The sequence below is a fragment of the Quercus robur genome, chromosome 10 (genome assembly GCF_932294415.1).
Source record: "Quercus robur chromosome 10, dhQueRobu3.1, whole genome shotgun sequence".
NCBI lineage: Eukaryota > Viridiplantae > Streptophyta > Magnoliopsida > Fagales > Fagaceae > Quercus > Quercus robur.
In genome coordinates, this window is record NC_065543.1 from 17969686 (window position 1) to 17989840 (window position 20155).

Consider the following 20155-nt stretch of genomic DNA (forward strand, 5'->3'; position numbering starts at 1 on the left):
GTCCATGAAGTTAGGGATAGGTTGAGAGCATTTAGAAAATAGGAGGTACAGAGAGGAAAGGAAATTTTGCAGAAAATAAATTAACAAGACATGTCCAATATGTATATAGTTTGGAGGTGTGGCTAGCTTAGGTTCAATGCATCAATGCTGGACATGTGTCCATATCGTATCAGGTCACCAAAGTTCCTTGGAAGATAAGAGTAGAGAGAAAATTGAATCCGAACAGACTTTGTGAGTAATAAGAGAATAGGACTGGTAATATGGTTCGTTTTATTTTGGTTTTTGGCTTTTCTTTTTTGCTAATTGGAATTCTTTACTAGTGCCAGTTCCTTTATGTATTTATGACAACTGAATCAACTGGTTTCAAGATATGAACTTAGGAACATTGATAAAGGTCAAAAGAAAAACAATAAAAATTTGATTCTGTTGAGCATAAGTATACGCCATATGCTACTCTTGGGAAGAACAAAGCAGTCCACGATATACTCTAGCGTTGCTAGTTTTGTGCAGAAGTACTAACGTGCATTTTAATTTTGTTTAGCACAGTATTTGTTTTAGGGCAAGGATTTGCTGCATACATATATCTATTAGTATAATTTTGATTGAACAATACCGGATAATCACTATTTATAAGATACATAAATTACTACCCATGAACAACAAAACTATGGGTACCAAATCTGATTCTTTTATGTACAATAGACCATCCATGTATATATTGATATTTGAAAATGTTCTTCATATTAACAGCATCAAGAACCACGATTTGGGCACACATTTGCAAAATGTGATGGATCACCGCAAACAAAACATCTTCTGCCAGTTACAGGATCACCAGTGGCTGATACAAAAGTTGCAGTTGCAGTAGCAGCACGTGATCCACCCCGACCACCTCTACCGCGGCCACCACTCCTGCTGGTATTAGATGCTGAGACACTTGTTCTTCCACGTTGAACATTCCCTCCAGTGACATTGTTGAGGTTATCCTCCCATCTGCATCACAGGCAACCAGATGTGCAAGTATGAACCAGTTCTTAGATGAAGGTTCCAACAAAAGCAGAATTGTTTTAGCCACATATATGTAATAGCTTTATTAGGAAATGCTTCAATTGAAGTCACTTGCTGACGAACACTGAAGATTCAGTTCGCTGTCACTTTAGAATAAGCTTACAGTTCAGCAAATTGTACCCAAAACTAAATTCATAAAAAATATTATCAAATTAAGTAACAATCTCTTTTGAATGTAGCTAAACCATTCATTTAAGGGGGAAGGAAGTTGAAAATTGTTTATTTTTCCACCATCTATATTTATCCAATGTGATTAGATGTATTATCATCTTACTCTCCAAGGCAGCTTTTTTATACAACTTTGATTGAAAATTGGGGAAAAAATAATAAAAGAAAAGAAAAGGATACAAGTCTACATCCAGATTAATAAATGAAAATCTTTTTTTACTTCTAGCCTCAAGGAACTGAAACTGAACTAAATCAGTAATGTATTCAAAAATCCAATTTTCCTAACTGCTTAATTGTTGAAATCATGTCAACTCCCACCAAAAGCAGACTTTCCCTTTTTTTTTCCCCTTTTTTTTTGGGGGGGGGGGGGGGGGGGGGGGGTGTTGGGGATTTGAAGAATCAGGCAAATTGCTGAATTAATTTGAACCACTGAAAAACAGCTGAGGAAATGAAAGAGTTCAAATAAGGTCTGTGTCTAGACATGCTAATACTGAGAAAGATGACAAGATTCATTGTGAATAGGGTTACATACACAAAAAAGTTGCACTCTTGTGACTGACACGAGTAGAACTTTCTTCCCCTGTTATTTGCCGTATTAGCAGTTCGCAGAATGCATGGTGTTCCACATGTGCTACATGGAACTGACAGTTCTCCTGCATTATTTAAAGAATCATTAGTCATTATTCATTCAAACTCCAGTTGTTCTGGTGAAAGGGTAGAGAGAGTGAAGCTCTTAATGATTTTCACCAGTTATTATCAACTTCATCAAAGTCTTCAATTGAAACTTTATGTAAACTAACTTCCTAAAACCTACAGAGTATAAAGTAAAATTCCAACCTGCATGGAAAATTTCTCACCAATTTCTAGTATAAAGTAAATAAAAATTAAATCTAAAAGGTAAAAATGTTGTATTTAAACTAGAATACTTCCTAATTCTTGTGTCTTCAGATCTTCAACCACAATCCTAGAAACTAATACTTACAATTCAAATACATTTAATAATGGTCTTGGAAACAGGGTTGCCAACACAAGATAACAATTACCCTAACATACAAGATAATCATTTTGATTAAATTACAGATACTGTGCTTACAAAAATATTTCAATGTCTGCTTGCATCTACCTGCAAGTATAACTGTTGACTACTAATTTCAACAAGCAATAATACAATTTGCTTTAGAATATATAGACTCATTAGAAATAAATAACAAATAAAAAGGAAGCTCAGCAGGCATACCACTTTGAGGGTTCATTCCACGACGTTGAGCACTTCGAGAACCTGAAACCTGTGATGGGCAATCACTTGAAGAATGCCCTGTTTGGTGGCAGTATATGCAAGCACTGCGCCTAGCCTCACCGTGCCTAGAGTTACTTTGTTGGACATTGCTGGCAGGTGCAGAGGATCCTCGTCCTCTTGCTGGAGAAAATATTAAACATGTAAGTCAGTTTTGTGATTGGCATGGGGACAACAGAAGAATGAGTTCTTTCTTTCTTTATTTTTAATTTTTTAATGATGAATAAGAATAAGTTCCTTCAAATCAAGCTCTTCTCTCTAAAAGTTACTTCTACTTTTTCTTTTTTCCTTTTTTTATGCTATGTAATTTGGTTAATTAAATTCATGCAACAAACTGAAACATACGGTAGGACACAGACTAGATATACAGTCTAAAATTTGACACTCATACCAAATTAATCCTTTTGTGCATAGCAATTTATAAAAAATAAAAAATAAATAATGGACCAGAAGTTTAAGCCAGAAGAGAAGGGAGAAGGGCAACATCCAAAACAAATAAAGGGATTACTGCATAAAAAATATGTGTGCTTACATATCAAGCATTGTAAAAATGTATAGAATATCTTTGCACGTCAAAAGATCAAGCATGAACAATCTTCTAATGTCTATGCATTAGTGATTTACATTTAACACAGCCTAATCACAGGCAAAAATCTCATAAACCTATCCCAACCTACCATACCTTAAAGATCAACACTCAATTACGTTGCTTATTTGCCTCTTCTAAATTTGGTCGGTGATCCCCAAGCTTTATACTTTTTTTTTTTTTTTTTTTGATAAGTAATAAGAATTCATTAATAGAAAAAAGATACACCCAAGCACACAGGTAGTATACAAGGGGGAGCAAGTCAAGAATGAAAATTACAAAGGTCAAGTAAATCCAAAATAGAAAAAGGATGGTTTCTCCACACAGAGAACCATTCAAGTAAGGTTCGGAAGAAAAGAAGCTTGAGGTCAGGCATAGCACGCTCAGAGTCTTCAAAACATCTACTATTCCTCTCCTTCCAAATACACCACATCAAGCAAAGAGGAATGACCTTCCAAATGGCTCCATTGCGGAGGCGACCAAAGTGACCTTGCCAACAAGCAAAGAGACCAACAACAGACGAGGGCATGATCCAACACACTCCAAATAAACCAAAAACCATATCCCATAACTCCGAAGCAGCCGGGCAATGAAGGAAAAGATGGTCAACACTTTCACTACTACGCTTGCACATATAACACCAATCCAAAATGCAAACCTTTCTTTTCCTAAGATTGTCAATAGTCAAACATTTCCCCAAGGCTGCGGTCCAGACAAAAAAAGCCACTCTAGAGGGGATTTTCTGCTTCCAAATATTTTTCCAAGGGAAAAAATGCTCACTATGACCAACAAGAAGATGGTAGTAAGAACTAACCGTGAACCCCTTACTCTTACAAGGCAGCCAAAGTCTCTTATCCTCCTCGATTCCCCTTACGGGAGTGCTATAAATGGAGTTGATGAAGCACCTGAAAGCTTCCAATTCACGATTATGCACCTCCCTACAAAACTGAATCTCCCAATGGAGGACTCCATTGGAGAATCTCATAAGATCCGCCACACTTGCCTCTTTGCTACTGCTAATCCTATATAAATCGGGATAGCGGACAGTGAGAGAGGAAGTCCCACACCAACGATCAAGCCAAAACTGCACTTTTGAACCATCACCAATCTCAAACATAAAAAACCGAGATAAAGAGTGCCACCCCCTGCTAATATTTTTCCACAAACTGACACCATAAGGACAAGAGGAAGAGCTAGAACACCAACCACCCCGATCACAACCATACTTTACCTCTATCACTTGACGCCAGAGAGCATCCCTTTCTAGCCCGAATCTCTAAAGCCATTTCCCTAAAAGAGCTATATTGAAAGTTCTCAGGTTCCTAATCCCTAAACCACCTGAAGAAAGCGGGGTACACACCGTAGACCAATCAACCAAATGAAATTTGGGCTCATCTCCTAGGCCACCCCACAGAAAGTCCTGCTGAAGTCTAGCAATACGGTTGGCCACAGAGGCAGGAATAGGGAATAAGGAGAGAAAATAGGTAGGAAGGTTAGAGAGCGTGCTTTTAATTAAAGTGACTCTACCTCCCTTAGATAAATATAATTTTTTCCAGCCTGCTAATTTTCTTTCCATCTTCTCAAGAATTGGGTTCCAAATAGACTTGTCTTTGAATTTTGCCCCCAAAGGAAGACCCAAATATTTCATTGGGAGAGACCCTTGATTGCAGCCTAAGATAGCCACCAAAAGATCCATGTTATGGACAGCCCCCACAGCCACCAGCTCAGACTTACCCAAATTGGCCTTCAGACCAGACACAGCCTCAAACCAAATGAGCACCATACGGAGAATCAGCAGATGATCAATATTAGCATCACAGAAAATTAGAGTATCATCAGCAAAAAGGAGATGAGAAACCATCAGAGATCTACCAGTAGGAGCACCTGCATTAAAACCTGACAAGCGACCTTCAAGGACCGCCTTATCCAACATCCTACTGAGAGCCTCCATAACCAGAACAAATAATAAGGGAGACAAAGGATCACCTTGTCGTAACCCCCTAGAACTTCCAAAGAACCCATGGGGAGTACCGTTAATAAGGATAGAAAAACGAACAGTAGATAAACAAAAAGAGATCCAACGCCTCCACCTATCAGGAAAACCACAACGCTCAAGCAAGAGGGTAAGAAAGCTCCAGTTCACATGATCGAAAGCTTTCTCAATGTCCAATTTACATAACAACCCTGTTTGACCAGACTTCAGTCTACTATCAAGACACTCATTAGCAATGAGGATAGAGTCGAGAATTTGCCTATTAAGAATAAAGGCATTCTGAGGAGCAGAGATGATCTCGCCTAAAACCAAGCGAAGACGAGAAGCCAAAACTTTAGCAAGAATTTTATAAACTCCCCCAACAAGGCTAATAGGCCGAAAGTCTTTTATTTCCACAGCTGCGGCTTTTTTTGGAATGAGAGCAATGAAGGTTGCATTCAAGCTTTTTTCAAACTGGCCAGTGACATGGAAGTGATGGAACACCGCCATGATGTCTGTTTTGAGAATCCCCCAACAAGCTTGAAAGAAAGCCATCGAAAAACCGTCAGGCCCAGGAGATTTATCCCCATTAAACTCCTTGATGACTTCTAAAACCTCAGATTCCTCGAAAGGTTTTTCTAACCAATCCGCATTGTCCCCAGAAATACAAGGGAAGTCCAAAACATCCGGAAAAGGGCGCTGCACTTGCTGCTCAGAGTATAGGTGTATAAAGAATTGTTCAATATGTTCAACAATCCTATCCTGGTTGGTAGTCTCAGCCCCATCAATCATAAGGGTTTCAATACAATTATTTTTTCTATTAGAATTAGCCATTCTATGAAAAAACTTCGTATTAGAGTCGCCCTCCTTTAAAAATAATATTTTGGACTTTTGCCTCCAACTAATCTCCTCAAGCAAGGCAGCCTTCTCAAGATCGACACGAAAGGAAGCTTGATCCAATTTTTCCTCTTCAGATAAGGGTTGAAAGTCCTCTTTGACATCTAAAGCATTCAACTTACTCCATAGCAGCTGCTTCTTTGCTGTGATATTGCCGAAATGGCGAAATCGGACTCATTCCACTTCTTTAGGTCCGATTTTAGAGCAGACAACTTCTTGGCAAGAATGTAACTAGGGGTCCCATGAAAATGGGAATTCTCCCACCAGGACTTCACCTTATCTAAGAACCCTTCCGCTTTCAACCACATATTCTTAAAACGAAAAGGAATTCGCCCTCTTCGATGACTCCCACTCTCCAAAAGAATAGGGAAGTGATCAGATAACACTCTAGGAAGCCTTTTTTGGGATAAGTGAGTGAAGTGATCAACTAGAGTCGGAGAGAAGAGAAACTGATCAATTCTAGAGGCAGAGGCGGAATTAGACCAAGAGAAGAGACCTCCCTCCAAAGGAATATCCATAAGCCCATGAAGAGCAATAAAGTCCGAGAAGTCATACATGCAGCGAGAGAATCTTCCTGCCCCTAATCTCTCCGAGGGAAAGCGGATGACATTAAAATCACCTCCCAAACACCAAGGCAAATTCCACCAACTAATCAAGCCAGCCAGCTCTTCCCACATAAGATGCCAATTCCTATTTAAGTTTGGACCATAGATGCCAGAGAAGGCCCACTCAAAATGGTCAGAAACATTTTTGAACCTACACGAAATCGAAAAGTTCCCCACTGCTTCCTCTAACTTTTCCACCACCCTTCTATCCCACATGAGAAGGATACCACCGAAAGCACCTTCAGAGCCTAAATATAACCAATCAAGGAAGGGACAACTCCAAATGCTTCTAACTAGGCCTCTAGTAACCCATTCCAGTTTTGTTTCTTGCAAACAAACAATATCAGCCCTCCAAGAGCGTAAAAAATTGCGAATCTTGAGCCGTTTATCTTTGTCATTCAACCCTCTAACATTCCAGGATATAATTTTCAGATTCATTGGGAAACAAAGAGAGCCCTGTCCTTACCAACACTAGAGCGTCTTGAAGACGCGGAACCATAATTGACAGAGCTGAATAAGCCCCTTAATTCTCTTATTCCTTTCCTCCCTGAGCTCTTCACGGCTTTGTCAGTTTTATCCTTGAAGTCCCTCTGCTGTATCTCAGTTTCAACAGCCAACAAGAATTTGGTTGCTGGCTCTTCTAATCCTTTAAGGGAAGTCCCAAGAAAATCATCAAAACCACGGAATTTATCCTGAAACCATTCCGAGTAACTGCCTTTACCCAGCAAGTTCTCTACTACCAGAGTTGCTGGCTGAACAGAAACATCCGTGTCAGCCAAAGGTAAAGAGACAGCCAGAGGATTGACATTGAGGGGAGGCGAAGAATCAGAGAATTGAGAAGCATTCTCGGAAGAAAAATCTGGAGACCAATCCTCCACAATAACATCAATCCCTTTTTCCGACTCAGAACAACACTCCTTAGATTTCGAATCCTTCGCCGGAACTATCGCTAAAAGGTTTGAGTTGTCCACTCCGACAAATTCATCTCCCGGAGGCAAAGAAATATGAATCGGAACTGCCACCCTCTTCCCATCTCGTAATTCGAGAACCCACTGGTCGGAATTTCCCCATTTCCTGACGGCATCATCTGAGTGCTGCTGAATGATCTGTTGGATGTTGCGATGCAAATCCACATCATCATCGGAGCACCAGGAATCATTTAAAGAACCATCGGAGGCCATAGACTCAGAGACGGAGGCGTCGGAGCTGTCCAGGGCAGGAAGAAGCTTGTCGGTGCCTGTCAGATCCAAGTGGGTCAGAGGCAAAGAACCATCGGAGGCCATAGACTCAGAGACGGAGGCGTCGGAGCTGTCCAGGGCAGAAAGAAGCTTGTCGGTGCCTGTCGGATCCAAGAGGGTCAGAGGCTGCTCCGCGTCGGACATCACGCTACTCGTGGCTGAGGGAGACGGAGGGAAAGGGAGAGAGGGAAGAGACTGAAAATGGGTCAAAGAGGTCCGGTGGGGTTTGGGCTTCCAAATATGGGAGGGTTTAATTTTGGGTAATGGGTTAGGGGCTGGGAGTGCTTTGGGTTGAAAATTAGGAGTGGGCTTAGAGTTTGAGAGAGGCTTAGGCTTAGGGTTAGAGATGGGCTTTGGGTTTGAGCTGGGCTTTGGCTTTGGGCTTGAGATTGGCTTAGGTTTAGAGGCTTCTGAGTTTCGGCCAACAAAAGGAGGTTTGGGCTTAAATGGATCAGAGGGTTTCGGCTTTGGGCTTGAGATGGGCTTTGGGTTTGAGGCTTTTAAGTTTCGGTCAACTGAAGGGAGATTGGGCTTAAAGGGAACAGAGGGTTTTGGGTTAGAAAAGTGGCTAAGAGGAGAGTCCACCTCAGAGACATTGGAGCAGCTGATCTCCCACGTACCATGAGGCCCACGAAACACTCTAAGATAAATGTCTAAGTGCACCTCACCTTCAGTCCCATCAGAGGAGACAGGAAGGAGCTTCGTCCTGATCAAATTTTTCTCCTTCCCAAGGAAGCTCTCGCGAGAATCCTGGGTCTGAGAACCCAGAATTGGTGAGTTAGGATTTCGAGAGCCTAGCATTAAATGCCCAGGATTTACTTTGTCGAGAGAATCCTGGGTCTGAGGAGGCTCCACCGCTGCCAACCTGTGAGCTCTGGGTTCACTCCGACAGCCATGAACCACCGCTGCTGCAAAAGATTTGGAGGCTTGAAGTTCAGACCCAGGTAGGAGTTTAATGGGGAGATTAATAGCACTATTCCCCGGAGCTAAAACCTTCTTCAAATGCCCAACAAAACCTCTCCAACCATTGCCCATTCTTCCTTTTGGGATAACCAAGAAACCTTTCCGACTACCATGTACAAGTTCAGAAATCATAAGAAAAGAACCATGAGCATTGGAGCCTGATTGAAGAATAAACACCTTCTCTCCCTCTCTAACAGTACGAGCAAAGTGACCAGGGGATTCAGAGTAAATAAAATTCTCCATTAAAGATAACAAACTCTTAGCACTCTCTTTGCCCAAGAACACTGATCGGAGAGAGTCTCTGCTTCTCTCAAAGATACGCAATAAGAAAAAAGAACCCCCTTCTTCAACAGAGAATTCAAAAGATTTTGATTCAACGAAGAAAAAGAGAGAGCCACCCATATTGAAAGAGATATCAACAAAAGAAGCATAAAAAGCACAGAAAAGAAGTAGGACAGAAAAATCTATGGCTGATTCAAGGTAGCCAGGCCTTTTTTTAGAGAGGATGGCTTAAGACATCTAGGCTTAAGACACTCACTGACCAAAAATAAACGAATAACTTAGAATATTAGTTACCTCAGTCTCAAATTTCCCACTAATCAAATTCACAGCTTCTTTAAGCATAGATACATCTACATCTCCATTTGGTAGTGGCACAACCATGTTATCCAACATTATCCTAGTCAAGGAAGAGCTAGTTGTTTGAGTTCAATGCTTAAATTGAGATGCTTGGTTTGTAAAAGATTATATCTGGGGATTTGATTTGTATAACTCGTTATTTGATACAGAGCTGTTATTTGTTTCTATTGGAGGCTCGGCTTTTGGAGTTCATAATTCCAAATGTGAGACCCAAATTTGCTAATGGGGTTGAATACCTAAAGAGGAATTTATGATATTTTATGGTTGCTTGGATCTCATTGGAGATATTATTAATGTTACTTGTATATCTATACGGAAATGTATGATTTTGTTAACTGTAATTATTGTAAACGTTTATAGAGCTGTAATTTAAGTTTTAGGTAATTTTAGCAGGCGAAAATTTTTTTCATCTTTTTTTTCTTTATAAATGTATATATTTATAATCTTATAGAACGATTATTTACCTTGATTTAAAAAAAAAAGGGGGGGGGGGGTTGTTTTCTCATGCATAAACTCTAGATAGTCTTTTTTTTTAGAAACAACTCTAGATAGTTAGGAACATGATATTGATGATTCTTTAAATGCTAAATTTATTTGAACTTAGATTGAAATCATTTGTATGCAAATAGAACCCCTAGTAAACTATCCACTGATGAATCTAAAAGACATATATTAATATCCTAAAAATATTAAACACATTAAAACTATATATATTTATATATTTTTTATAATTCTGTAATTGGAGGAGAGAGGATATGAACCCTAAATATCTCATTTGGAAACACTAAGAAATGCCAACCAGTTGAGCTACAAGGCTTTTGGCTAACACAGTAAAATTACAAATAACAAGAAGCTGCATATAAATCAGTAATATTTGATGAACTATACATGACGTTGTCAAGTAATTACTCAGGACAAGCACCCACACCTGGCATGCGAGAACCAGTTCCACAGATTTCTATCAGCTGTCTAAGAATCTCGTCACAGCCACCAATGCAACCTGGTCATACATAAATGCATAAGAACTTCAGTGTTGACTCAACTGCAAATTTCACAAGGCAACTAAAATTATTTGGAAATATTGCCTGATAACCAAACTTATCCTGCAAGTGCGAGAATTATACAAGTACATTTGGGACTAGTGTACATATCTGTGCATGCACACAAAACTAGTGCAGTTAAAATGAAAATATTGAAATGGACGAATGACAATAAAAGGATATATGCAAACGGAAAACTAGGATTGGCATCAATTAAGGACAAAATGAGGTGAAGCACCAAGAGACTATTTGGTCCAGTCATGCAGATAGATATGTCAATATAGAGGGAGTGAATAGATTCAAACAAGAATCTGCTACAGTGACAATTGGAAGGCTGGAACAAACAGAAAAACATGATATACAGTCCAGAAATTATTAAATTAGTAATTTTAACCCTCTTGAGGGTATATTTGTAATTCATATTATTTGAGTATAATAAAACTGGTGTTAGGGATCAAATTAACCTAACACAAGATTTTCTCCAAAAATCAACATTGGTATCAGATCATACCTCTGCTGGGTGTGTAAAACTTACCAATAAAAAAAAGTAATATGGGACGGAGGTAATATCATACAAAATGATAATTAAATTTTAAAGTGAAACATATTCATGTAAAGACAATTAACATAGCTCTTTGGAGTTGTAACATACCCAAATGGTTGGCATTGTAGTTTGGTGGTATTTCCAGCGGGCGGAACTTAAATTGAATCATGTATACAGGACCTACAAGATTTTTATACAATCATCTTTAAAAAAGAATAAAGAAAAGAAAGAGAGAGAGATTCCAAAAAGAAGTTAGAAAACATCATTATAGTTTACAAGCAACCTACATTACATGAATGCTTTAGACCAGGTGAAGAACCCAAGTCAGTACCGAACAGAAAATGACTGGAACCACCCAACAGAGGGTTTCTTATATCTAAAGACGATTATATTGGAAGAAGTATTCTAATAGATATGACAATATGCTAGATTGTACAGGTGTTATCACCTAACCTAAGAGACTAAAGGGAAAAATAGCTACGAGATTGTTACAATTTACCTGCATCCAATCAGCCATCCCTTATGTTTCCATATTCTTTATAGTTAATAAGAAATTAATTCAAAGAGAAGAGAATTAATATGAGAGATAATCACAAGATATCCTCTCAACATATGACAATTGGAAATAAGAGTGCTAAAATCTGAAAAAGACTCAGTGTACACGCAAAGCACAAAATCTGTCAATTAATGATTAAGAAATTATTTAAGCTACTTCACATTCATCTCTCTATCATTTAAAGCACAATGATATCTCTTTTAACAAATTGTCCACATATTATAAAGAGGGACAACACCCCAAATCACCTTTCTCTTGACAACTAAACTTCTCTTTCCAACTTGCAAACATGTCTAGCACAGTCCAAGGCATCACCCAATGCACAAAAATGAAGATAAAGCTCACAACCACAATTCTCATGCCACAACACAATGTAAAAGGAGATGGTGTATCATCTCACAACAATTCTTAAACATGCAACATCTACCCATAATCACACCCCCCCCCCCTTTTTTTTTCTTCTTAAATTATCAATCATCAATAACCCAAAGCAATTGTCCATCCAAAGAATGCTACTTTTTTGGTATCCTTATACACCAAATATTTTCCCATGAAAATTTAACTGCTAATGGCCCTCTAAGAGCCTCTAGAATGAATGAACATTGAACCTTCCTTTCTTAGAAAGCCTCAACCACAATAACTCCATAAAAATGTCGACTAACTCAATCTCCCAATGTCGCAAAGATCTCAGAAATTTCACATTCCGACATCGGGCTCCTTCATCGGTCATTCCCAACTGTAACACAACAAAACAATCCTTATCCATTAAAATCTAGAATAGGTCCAAAAAAACCTATCCTTCAGTTCAATATCATCATACCCACTAACACACCAGAGTCATACCTTATTGTCATCTTTTATCTTAAAACAAAAATACTGTGAAAAACATTCCCACAAACCCCTGATGCTCTTCCACAAACTCCTACCAACAAAAACCTAAAAAGTATGAGACAACAATTTTTTTTCCTTCCCAACACATTGAGGACATGTATGCAGGAGTGTCCCTAGAGTGTCTAATAGACACTGGGCATTTTGGAGTGTATATGCTTCTTAGATAGGAACCTTGTACCAGTTTTGAGCTCCAATCACCCTAAACCTCCCCTTATTTAACTAAAAATACCCTGCTTCCATAAATTATCACATTTTATCCAATCCATCATAACTATTTACCTAGAAATGCTTCCAAAAACCTATCCTTCACTCCAACATCATCACACCAACTAGCACACCAAAGACACACCTGATTGTCATCCTTTATCTTAAAACAAACAAATTGTGAAAACAGTTCCCACAAACCCTGATGCTCTTTTACAAACTCACACTATTGAGGTTCAATCACCCTAAACCTCCCCATATTTCACTAAAAATTCCTTGCCTTGTATCACTGTTACTTTTTATTCTGGTCATGGAGATATTGGGCAGGATGTTGAAGAAAACATAGGGAGGTTTTATCCAAGGTTTTCATGTGGGGCCTAATACGACTCAAGGTTGAGCATCTTGCATCTCCTTTTTGCTACTGATACCATACTTTTTTTGTGATGCCTCTAGGGAGCATCTTCTATACATCCTCTCTTTTATTTGGTGAAGGATTAGTTTGGGAAACATTCTCCAGATGTTTGGAATTTGGTGCCTTCATGTCTGATGTGGTTAGTGTGGAAGGAACGCAAATCACACACTTTTAAGGACACTGAAAAATCCTAGGATCAATTGAAATCATTAATGCATTACACCTTGTTTGAGTGGTCTCGAGTTTGGGGTTTAATCATTGTACTTCTATCTTTCAATTTCATTCTTCTCCTAGATTCGATCCTTGATTTTTTGTAATTGTTTTAAGATTCTTTGTGTTCATCATTGTGAATGTGAGGTTTAGGAAGGTTGGGAATATAGATGCTTCGGCTACCATACTTCGATGTAGGGTGGGTAGTCTGCCTATGAAATACTTGGGAATGCCATTGGGCACCCCATACAAAACAACATCTGTGTGGAATCCTATATTGGAAAGGATGGAGAAGAAACTCTCAGGTTGGAAGCGTCTTTATTTATCAAAGGAGGGTAGACTTACCCTGTTAAAGAGTACTCTTTCTAGCCTTCCTACGTACTATCTATCATTATTTGTCATCCTTGTAGCTGTGGCTGATAGATTGGAGCATATTCAGAGAAATTTTTTATGGGGATCTTCAAAGGAGTGTTTCAAATATCCTTTGATGGCTTGGGAGAAGGTGTGTTTACCAATAGATATGGGGGGTTTGGGGATCAGGAAGTTAGTGCATTTTAATAAAACCTTGTTAGGGAAATGGTTATAGAGGTTTGGACGAGAAGGCACTCATCTTTAGAGGAGGGTTATTGCAACTAAATATGGAAAGGGTCAAGGGGGGTGGACTACTAAAATTTGTAGAAGGGCCCATGGATGTGGTCTGTGGCGTGGTATTCATGATGGTTGGGAGAATTTCTCCAAACATGTGGCCCTAGTGGTGAGTGATGGCACTCATATTCTTTTTTGGCATGATAAGTGGGTGGGAGATAACTCACTTAAAAGGCTCTATCCTCAATTGTATGTGTGTTCTAATGACAAGGAAGCTTGCATTTCTGATGTACTATGCTTCCAGGAGGGTGGAAATGATAGAATTTGGAATTTGATATTTCATAGGGATTTTCATGAAAGGGAATTAGAGGCTGCCTTCTCTTTCATTGAGTTCATTCAATCTTGGATCCCTAGGGGTGGTGGGAGTGACACTTCTCATTGGTGTCTCCACGGGAATGGCAAGTTTGATACCCGGTCCCGTTACCATAACAAGAGGGGTGTAGCTGCCTCCAATTTTCCATGGAAGGGTATTTGGAAAGCTAAGATCCCTAAGAGGGTAGCATTTTTTGTGTGGACAGCGATTCATGGGCAGATCCTTACATTGGATAATCTTATGCTTAGGGGGCGCATTTTGGTGAATCGGTGTTGTATGTGCCATCAGAATGAGAAAACTGTGGATCATCTCCTCCTCCATTGTCCTATAGCTCACTCTCTATGGGTTTATATGTTTCAGATCTTTGGGACCCAATGGGTCATGCCAGGCTCTGTGGAAAGCTTGGTGTATTGTTGGAGCTATTGGATGGGTAAATTTAATTCAGACATTTGGAATATGGTTCCTACTTGTTTGATGTGGATTGTTTGGATGGAAACAAATCGGCGCTCTTTTGAGGATACCGACAAATCCTTGGCTCAATTACAAATTCTATGCCAGAAGACTTTATTTGATTGGTCTAGGTGTTGGGGCTTCTCGAATTGTTCCACTACCTTGGAGTTTATTTCTTCTCTTAGTATTTAAGTTTTTTCTTCTTGTTTGTTGCTGTTTTTTTGTATATTGCATTTCGTTGTGTTCACCATCATGAAAACCTTGTATTTGCTTTCTTCTGTTTTACAGTTTGTTTAATAATATTCTTATTACCTATCAATAAAAAGAATGTGAAGTAACTCTCCGTATTAATAAAACTTCATTACTTATTAAAAAAAGAAAAACTTTTTCCACCTTGCTAGTTGTTTCTCCACATTTCAGTAATAGCATTTTTGCACCTATTTTTAAGTAAACCTACCTTATACCCAACACTTCTGCCAAATTTAAAAACAACCAACTTTTACCAAACTCCCCCTCAAACTAAAAACAACTTTGAAGTAGCTTGTAACTCTCCATCTTCACCCCCACTAAATATAGTGTCATCAACAAAGAACATATAAGAAACCTCCAATGTGCTTATTATCCTACCAATAACACAACTTGATAACCTTCCTCACATGGATTTCATCCCTTTTAAATTACTACTTATCTGCCAAGCTTAAACTAACAGGAATGTGGAAAACTTAATCATTAACATTATATTCTAACACTCCCTCAATGAGACAAGGTTCAAACACAAGATCTCTTGCTTCAATACCATGTTAAATTATTACTTGTATTAGAGTTTAAGCTGATAGGAAGTATGAAACTTAATTATTTATATTATATTCTAAGAATCCCCTTAATCTACAATTTGGAAGTAAGATCACTTTGCCACGGGGAATGCATCAGCCCTCCATGTTAAAATCAGTAACAGAAAATATAGAGCAATAGGAAATTGTGAAAAAACCTGGAGTGCAAGTGTTGCAAATATTAGTGGTTACCACTGCTTCTGATAGAGATCCGGGGAGCCAAACAGCATTCCTGCACTGAAAAGGAGTAGCAAATAGGTGTTATAATTATTAAGACCAAGGTCCCCTAATGACAAAAAGAATCCAAATGGACTCACTAATCTCCAATATTCCAGTTCCACCAGAAAATATAAAAAGTAAAAAAGTGCTAATTATTACACACCAATGTGTATGGAGTGTGTGTCAGTTGAAATCGTGTCTTCAAAACACAATTTCAGTTAAATGGTAAAATCATGTTTATGATTTCAAAATTAAAACTGAAAATCATGTTTTCAATAAACAATTTCCAAGACTGTGTGTATGGATGTGTGCAACTAGCTATGTGCAACAAACACTAACGAAAAGTAAATATGTTGATATGAGAATTTTGCTGGTTAAAGTTTGCATAAACTCAACTAACCCACCAGCTGATCCTAGTCAACAATGAAGCTTCAAAGGAAAGGGCTCAAAAGATTTGCTAAATACATTTTTGATTTAAGAAAAAAAAAAGGATTATGAAAGTCGTAACAGGGAAGGAGCTTGCTACATTATTGCACCTTGAATAGACAAAAAGGAAAAGTTTAATGGCTTATAAGAAGGATAATACATACTGCAAGCATCTGCAAATGGCAAGATACTCAACCAATTAGTAAATCAGGGACAAGACAGGAAATATTCCCTGATATTAAAAGTTCAACCTAATATCCATGGAAGGAAGGTTTTCTAAACTGTTATGTGGCTCTCAAATACCTAGCAAATTACAAGGAAATACTTTATAAGATGCTTATAAGGTTAAACAATCATTATTGGGAAAATGTTGCGGAATTATAATTTTTTTAAAATTTTTTTATAAGTAGTGAAAATTTTATTCAAAGTCATAAAAAGGAGTCACCCAAGTATACAGGAAGGACTTCCTATGATAGACATCCAATCCAACAGTTTTTTAAAGAAGAAAAGTTTTTAAGTCTACTACTGTTCTTTCAAATTTTTCAAAACATCAGTAATTTCTCTCCTGCCAAATACACCACATCAAACAATGAGGGACAGCCATCCAGATAACACCATTCCGATGGCGGCCAAATTTTCCTTGCCAAAATGCTAGGAGCTCAACCGCAGTCTAGCATTGTCCAATATATACCAAACAAAGTGAACACCATAGACCACATCTCAAAAACAATAGGGCAATGTAATAAAAGATGATCTACCGATTCTATATTACTTTTGCACATATAACACCAATCCAAAATCCATACTTTCCTCTTATGTAAATTATGAATAGTCAATATTTCCCAAAACTGCAGTCCAAACAAAGAACGCAATTCTAGAAGGAACCTTTGGCTTAAAAATGCTTCTCCAAGGGAAGGATTGATTACATACAACCAACAAGGCCCAATAATAACTGCAAACCTCAAACCCCCTACTCTTTGTAGGCATCCAACATATCTATTCCTCACCAATACCCCTCGATGAAACTCCATATATAACATCCAAAAAATTAGACAAATTCCAATTCCCAATCCTGAATAGAACACAAGAACTCCAAGTCTCAATAAAGAATCCCATTAGGGAATTGCATGATATCAGCCACATAAGCCTTCTTAACACTACTAATTCCGAATAATTCAGGAAAACACACACTCAGAGGGTTATTCCCACAGCAGACATCATGCCAAAATTTCACTCTAGTCCCATCTCCAATCTCATACTGAATATAGTAACAAGAAGTAGACCAACCATTACTAATAATCTTTGATAAACTCACCCCATAGGAACCTAGAATAGAATTAGAGCACCAACCTCCTTCCTCACTTCCATATTTAACCCTTATTACCCTTCTCCATAACGCTTCTCTCTCATACCCAAATATCCACAACCATTTTTCCAACAATGCTTCATTAAAGCACCTCAGATTTCTAATTGCTAGACCCCCAAATTGAATAGGCAAGCATACCTCAGACCAATTCACTAAGTGAAGTTTTGAATATAAATATCATGCATCCACATGTCAATAAGTTGAGCATATCTGAAATTTCAATGTTGAGATACACAGGTGACAGTAAAGAAAAGGGTATATCCAAGAAGTTAACATGATGTTGAGACTAGTTGGAGGTTAATTTGGAAGAAGCAGGAAACTAATCTGTGGCTGTATGGCCATGCAATTGTGAGATGGCAAGGAATCATTTAAGTAAATGAAACTACAACCTACAAAATCACAAAGACCAAAATGAACAAAACTCCATGCATTGAGAGACAATGGACAAATGACAAACCAACCTGATGCAACAAATTTTTTTTTTTTTTTAATAAGTAGTGCAACAAAAAAAATAAAAGGACAGGAAAATAAGGATAGAGAATTTAGGAGTTAGCATCTAGGCTTGCTTGGAGTCAGCATCAAGCGAGAAAAAAAAAAAAAAAAAAAAAAAAAACCACTCTAGAAGTCAACACCTAGGATTGGATGGAGTCTGCACCAGAACACTGGGACAATTTCATAGAAATTTTATTCATAAAATAAATCCCCCTCAATAGGAGTACAACACTTAGCTTATATAGACTATTAAACTTAAACCCTAATTCTAATGGGCAAAGGAAACCCTATTAAAAAAGAACATCAATAAGTAAGAGATATAAAGGGGATCCTATTAAAAAACGCAGTAATATATTCAGTTTGAAAAAATGCATTATAATTTATAACTAGTAGATCCTGTCAATCTAAAGTGAATAAACAGAACCATCCATCTCACAGTCTTTATTGTTGAAAAATTATCATACAAACCCAACCTTTGCAAACCCTCAGCATCAAGGTATTCATCCAAGCATGATTAACAATACATTGAATGTAACAAGGAAAGTATCCCAACCTGTGGATAACCCATGCATCCAACCATGAAATTGCCATCCTGTTGAGAGTGACAATAACAATTTTATGAGGAAAAAGAAATAACTATATTTATTACAGAGTATCTATAACATAAAGCCATATTACAAGCACTAAAAGTATCGTGTACAATGCGACTTACTAGAAAGCATAAAACATGTAGGGAATTACATCTATAGAATACACTCCATTTATATGGCTTAAAATTAAAAATAATTTTTTATAGGTAATAAAAATTTCATTAAGCTAAAAAGGAAACATACAAGTGATACCCTTGCAGTATAGAGGGTGTATACCCAAAGGAACATTATCAAATACAATTAATCAATGAAATCATTAATGAATGAAGGTCTCCTCACATCCAACAACATCCATTATAATAATGAACCCACCAACCTGAGTTTGGAAACTCTATCTAGTTACTGTTCTTCAGATGTCCTCCTACCTCTCCCTCCATACAGGCCACATTTAACACAAAGAGGCAACATTCCAAACTCCATAGTACAATAAGAGGTAATCTGAATCCATGTTAGAATAAGAAAATGTTGGGAAAAATTATCTCAATTTTGCTGTTTTTGGTCATTTTTTCCTATTTTTTCACCTAATTTCGTGCTTAATGCAAATTAGGGTTTTAAGATGTTTTCCTAACCACATTAGGAATGCTTTTAAGGTTTTCTAAGCATCTCCTAGCAGCCCTAAGATTGCTTTCTATTTAAACACACTGTAATCTCCAAGGCAATTCATTATTCAGTTTAATAAATTTCAAACTTTTGTCTCTCTACTTTTTGGTGGATTCCAATAACTCTCCTTGTGGATTTAAGGTTAATTTGATTGAAGAAAATGTGTTTTGCTTCTTGTGCATCAAAAGACCATTGGCTTGAAAGTGCACCAAAGGATCGAATTATCTTATTGATTGAAGAAAATTATAAAACTTCCAATGCTTCTTTAAATAGGGAAATTGATGCTATAAATCATTACCCGGTTTCGCCGAAGCACCATATCTGATTCCTGGCAAAGTCCACATGGCCTGACAACTTCTCCGGCTGCATGCTGCTCATCCCCACCAGATCGGTTGGACCTACATTAATGGTAAAACATGCATTATGATAGTAAAAACATAATAATCTACGAAGACAGAGGAAAGTAAGAAATCACCTCTCAAAGAAAACTGCCATGGCTTCAAAAAGTTTTACTTTATTTAACCTGGCCTGCACGTATTTCCAAATGGGAAGTAATATTTGATATTCACAAAATACACAACACAACAATAATAACAACAACCAAACCTTAGTCCCAAATTATAAAACACAAGCAGATATTTAAAGAAGTATTTCAAAGTAACCTATAATACACAAGTGGCTAAAAAATTTGTCAGAAATTGACTAATAGGATGTGCCTAGATGAGCTTATTTACATTCATTTATTTGGTTTTTTTTTTTTTAATATTATTAAAAAAAATATATATATATATATATGTGCAATTGACTTCTTAAATCAAATAAAATGGTCTTTGAGCTTCCACATCACCCACTTTGCCTTATTGAAATATTACACATG

General features: G+C 37.7%; 1 protein-coding gene across 1 annotated transcript in view; it reads right to left on the bottom strand.

Moving 5' to 3' along the window:
- Positions 1–389: 389 nt before the first annotated feature.
- LOC126701430 (DNA topoisomerase 3-alpha) overlaps positions 390–20155 on the bottom strand; it is a 39728-nt gene continuing 19962 nt past the window's right edge. Inside the window, exons 16-24 of the mRNA XM_050399520.1 lie at positions 19754–19806; positions 19577–19676; positions 18582–18620; positions 15684–15762; positions 11123–11194; positions 10359–10430; positions 2474–2653; positions 1769–1889; positions 390–993 (exon numbers count right to left, since the gene is read on the bottom strand). Of these exons, the coding sequence (XP_050255477.1) occupies positions 753–993; positions 1769–1889; positions 2474–2653; positions 10359–10430; positions 11123–11194; positions 15684–15762; positions 18582–18620; positions 19577–19676; positions 19754–19806 (957 nt within the window). The 3' untranslated portion in view covers positions 390–752. The remainder of the gene's footprint in view (positions 994–1768; positions 1890–2473; positions 2654–10358; positions 10431–11122; positions 11195–15683; positions 15763–18581; positions 18621–19576; positions 19677–19753; positions 19807–20155) is intronic.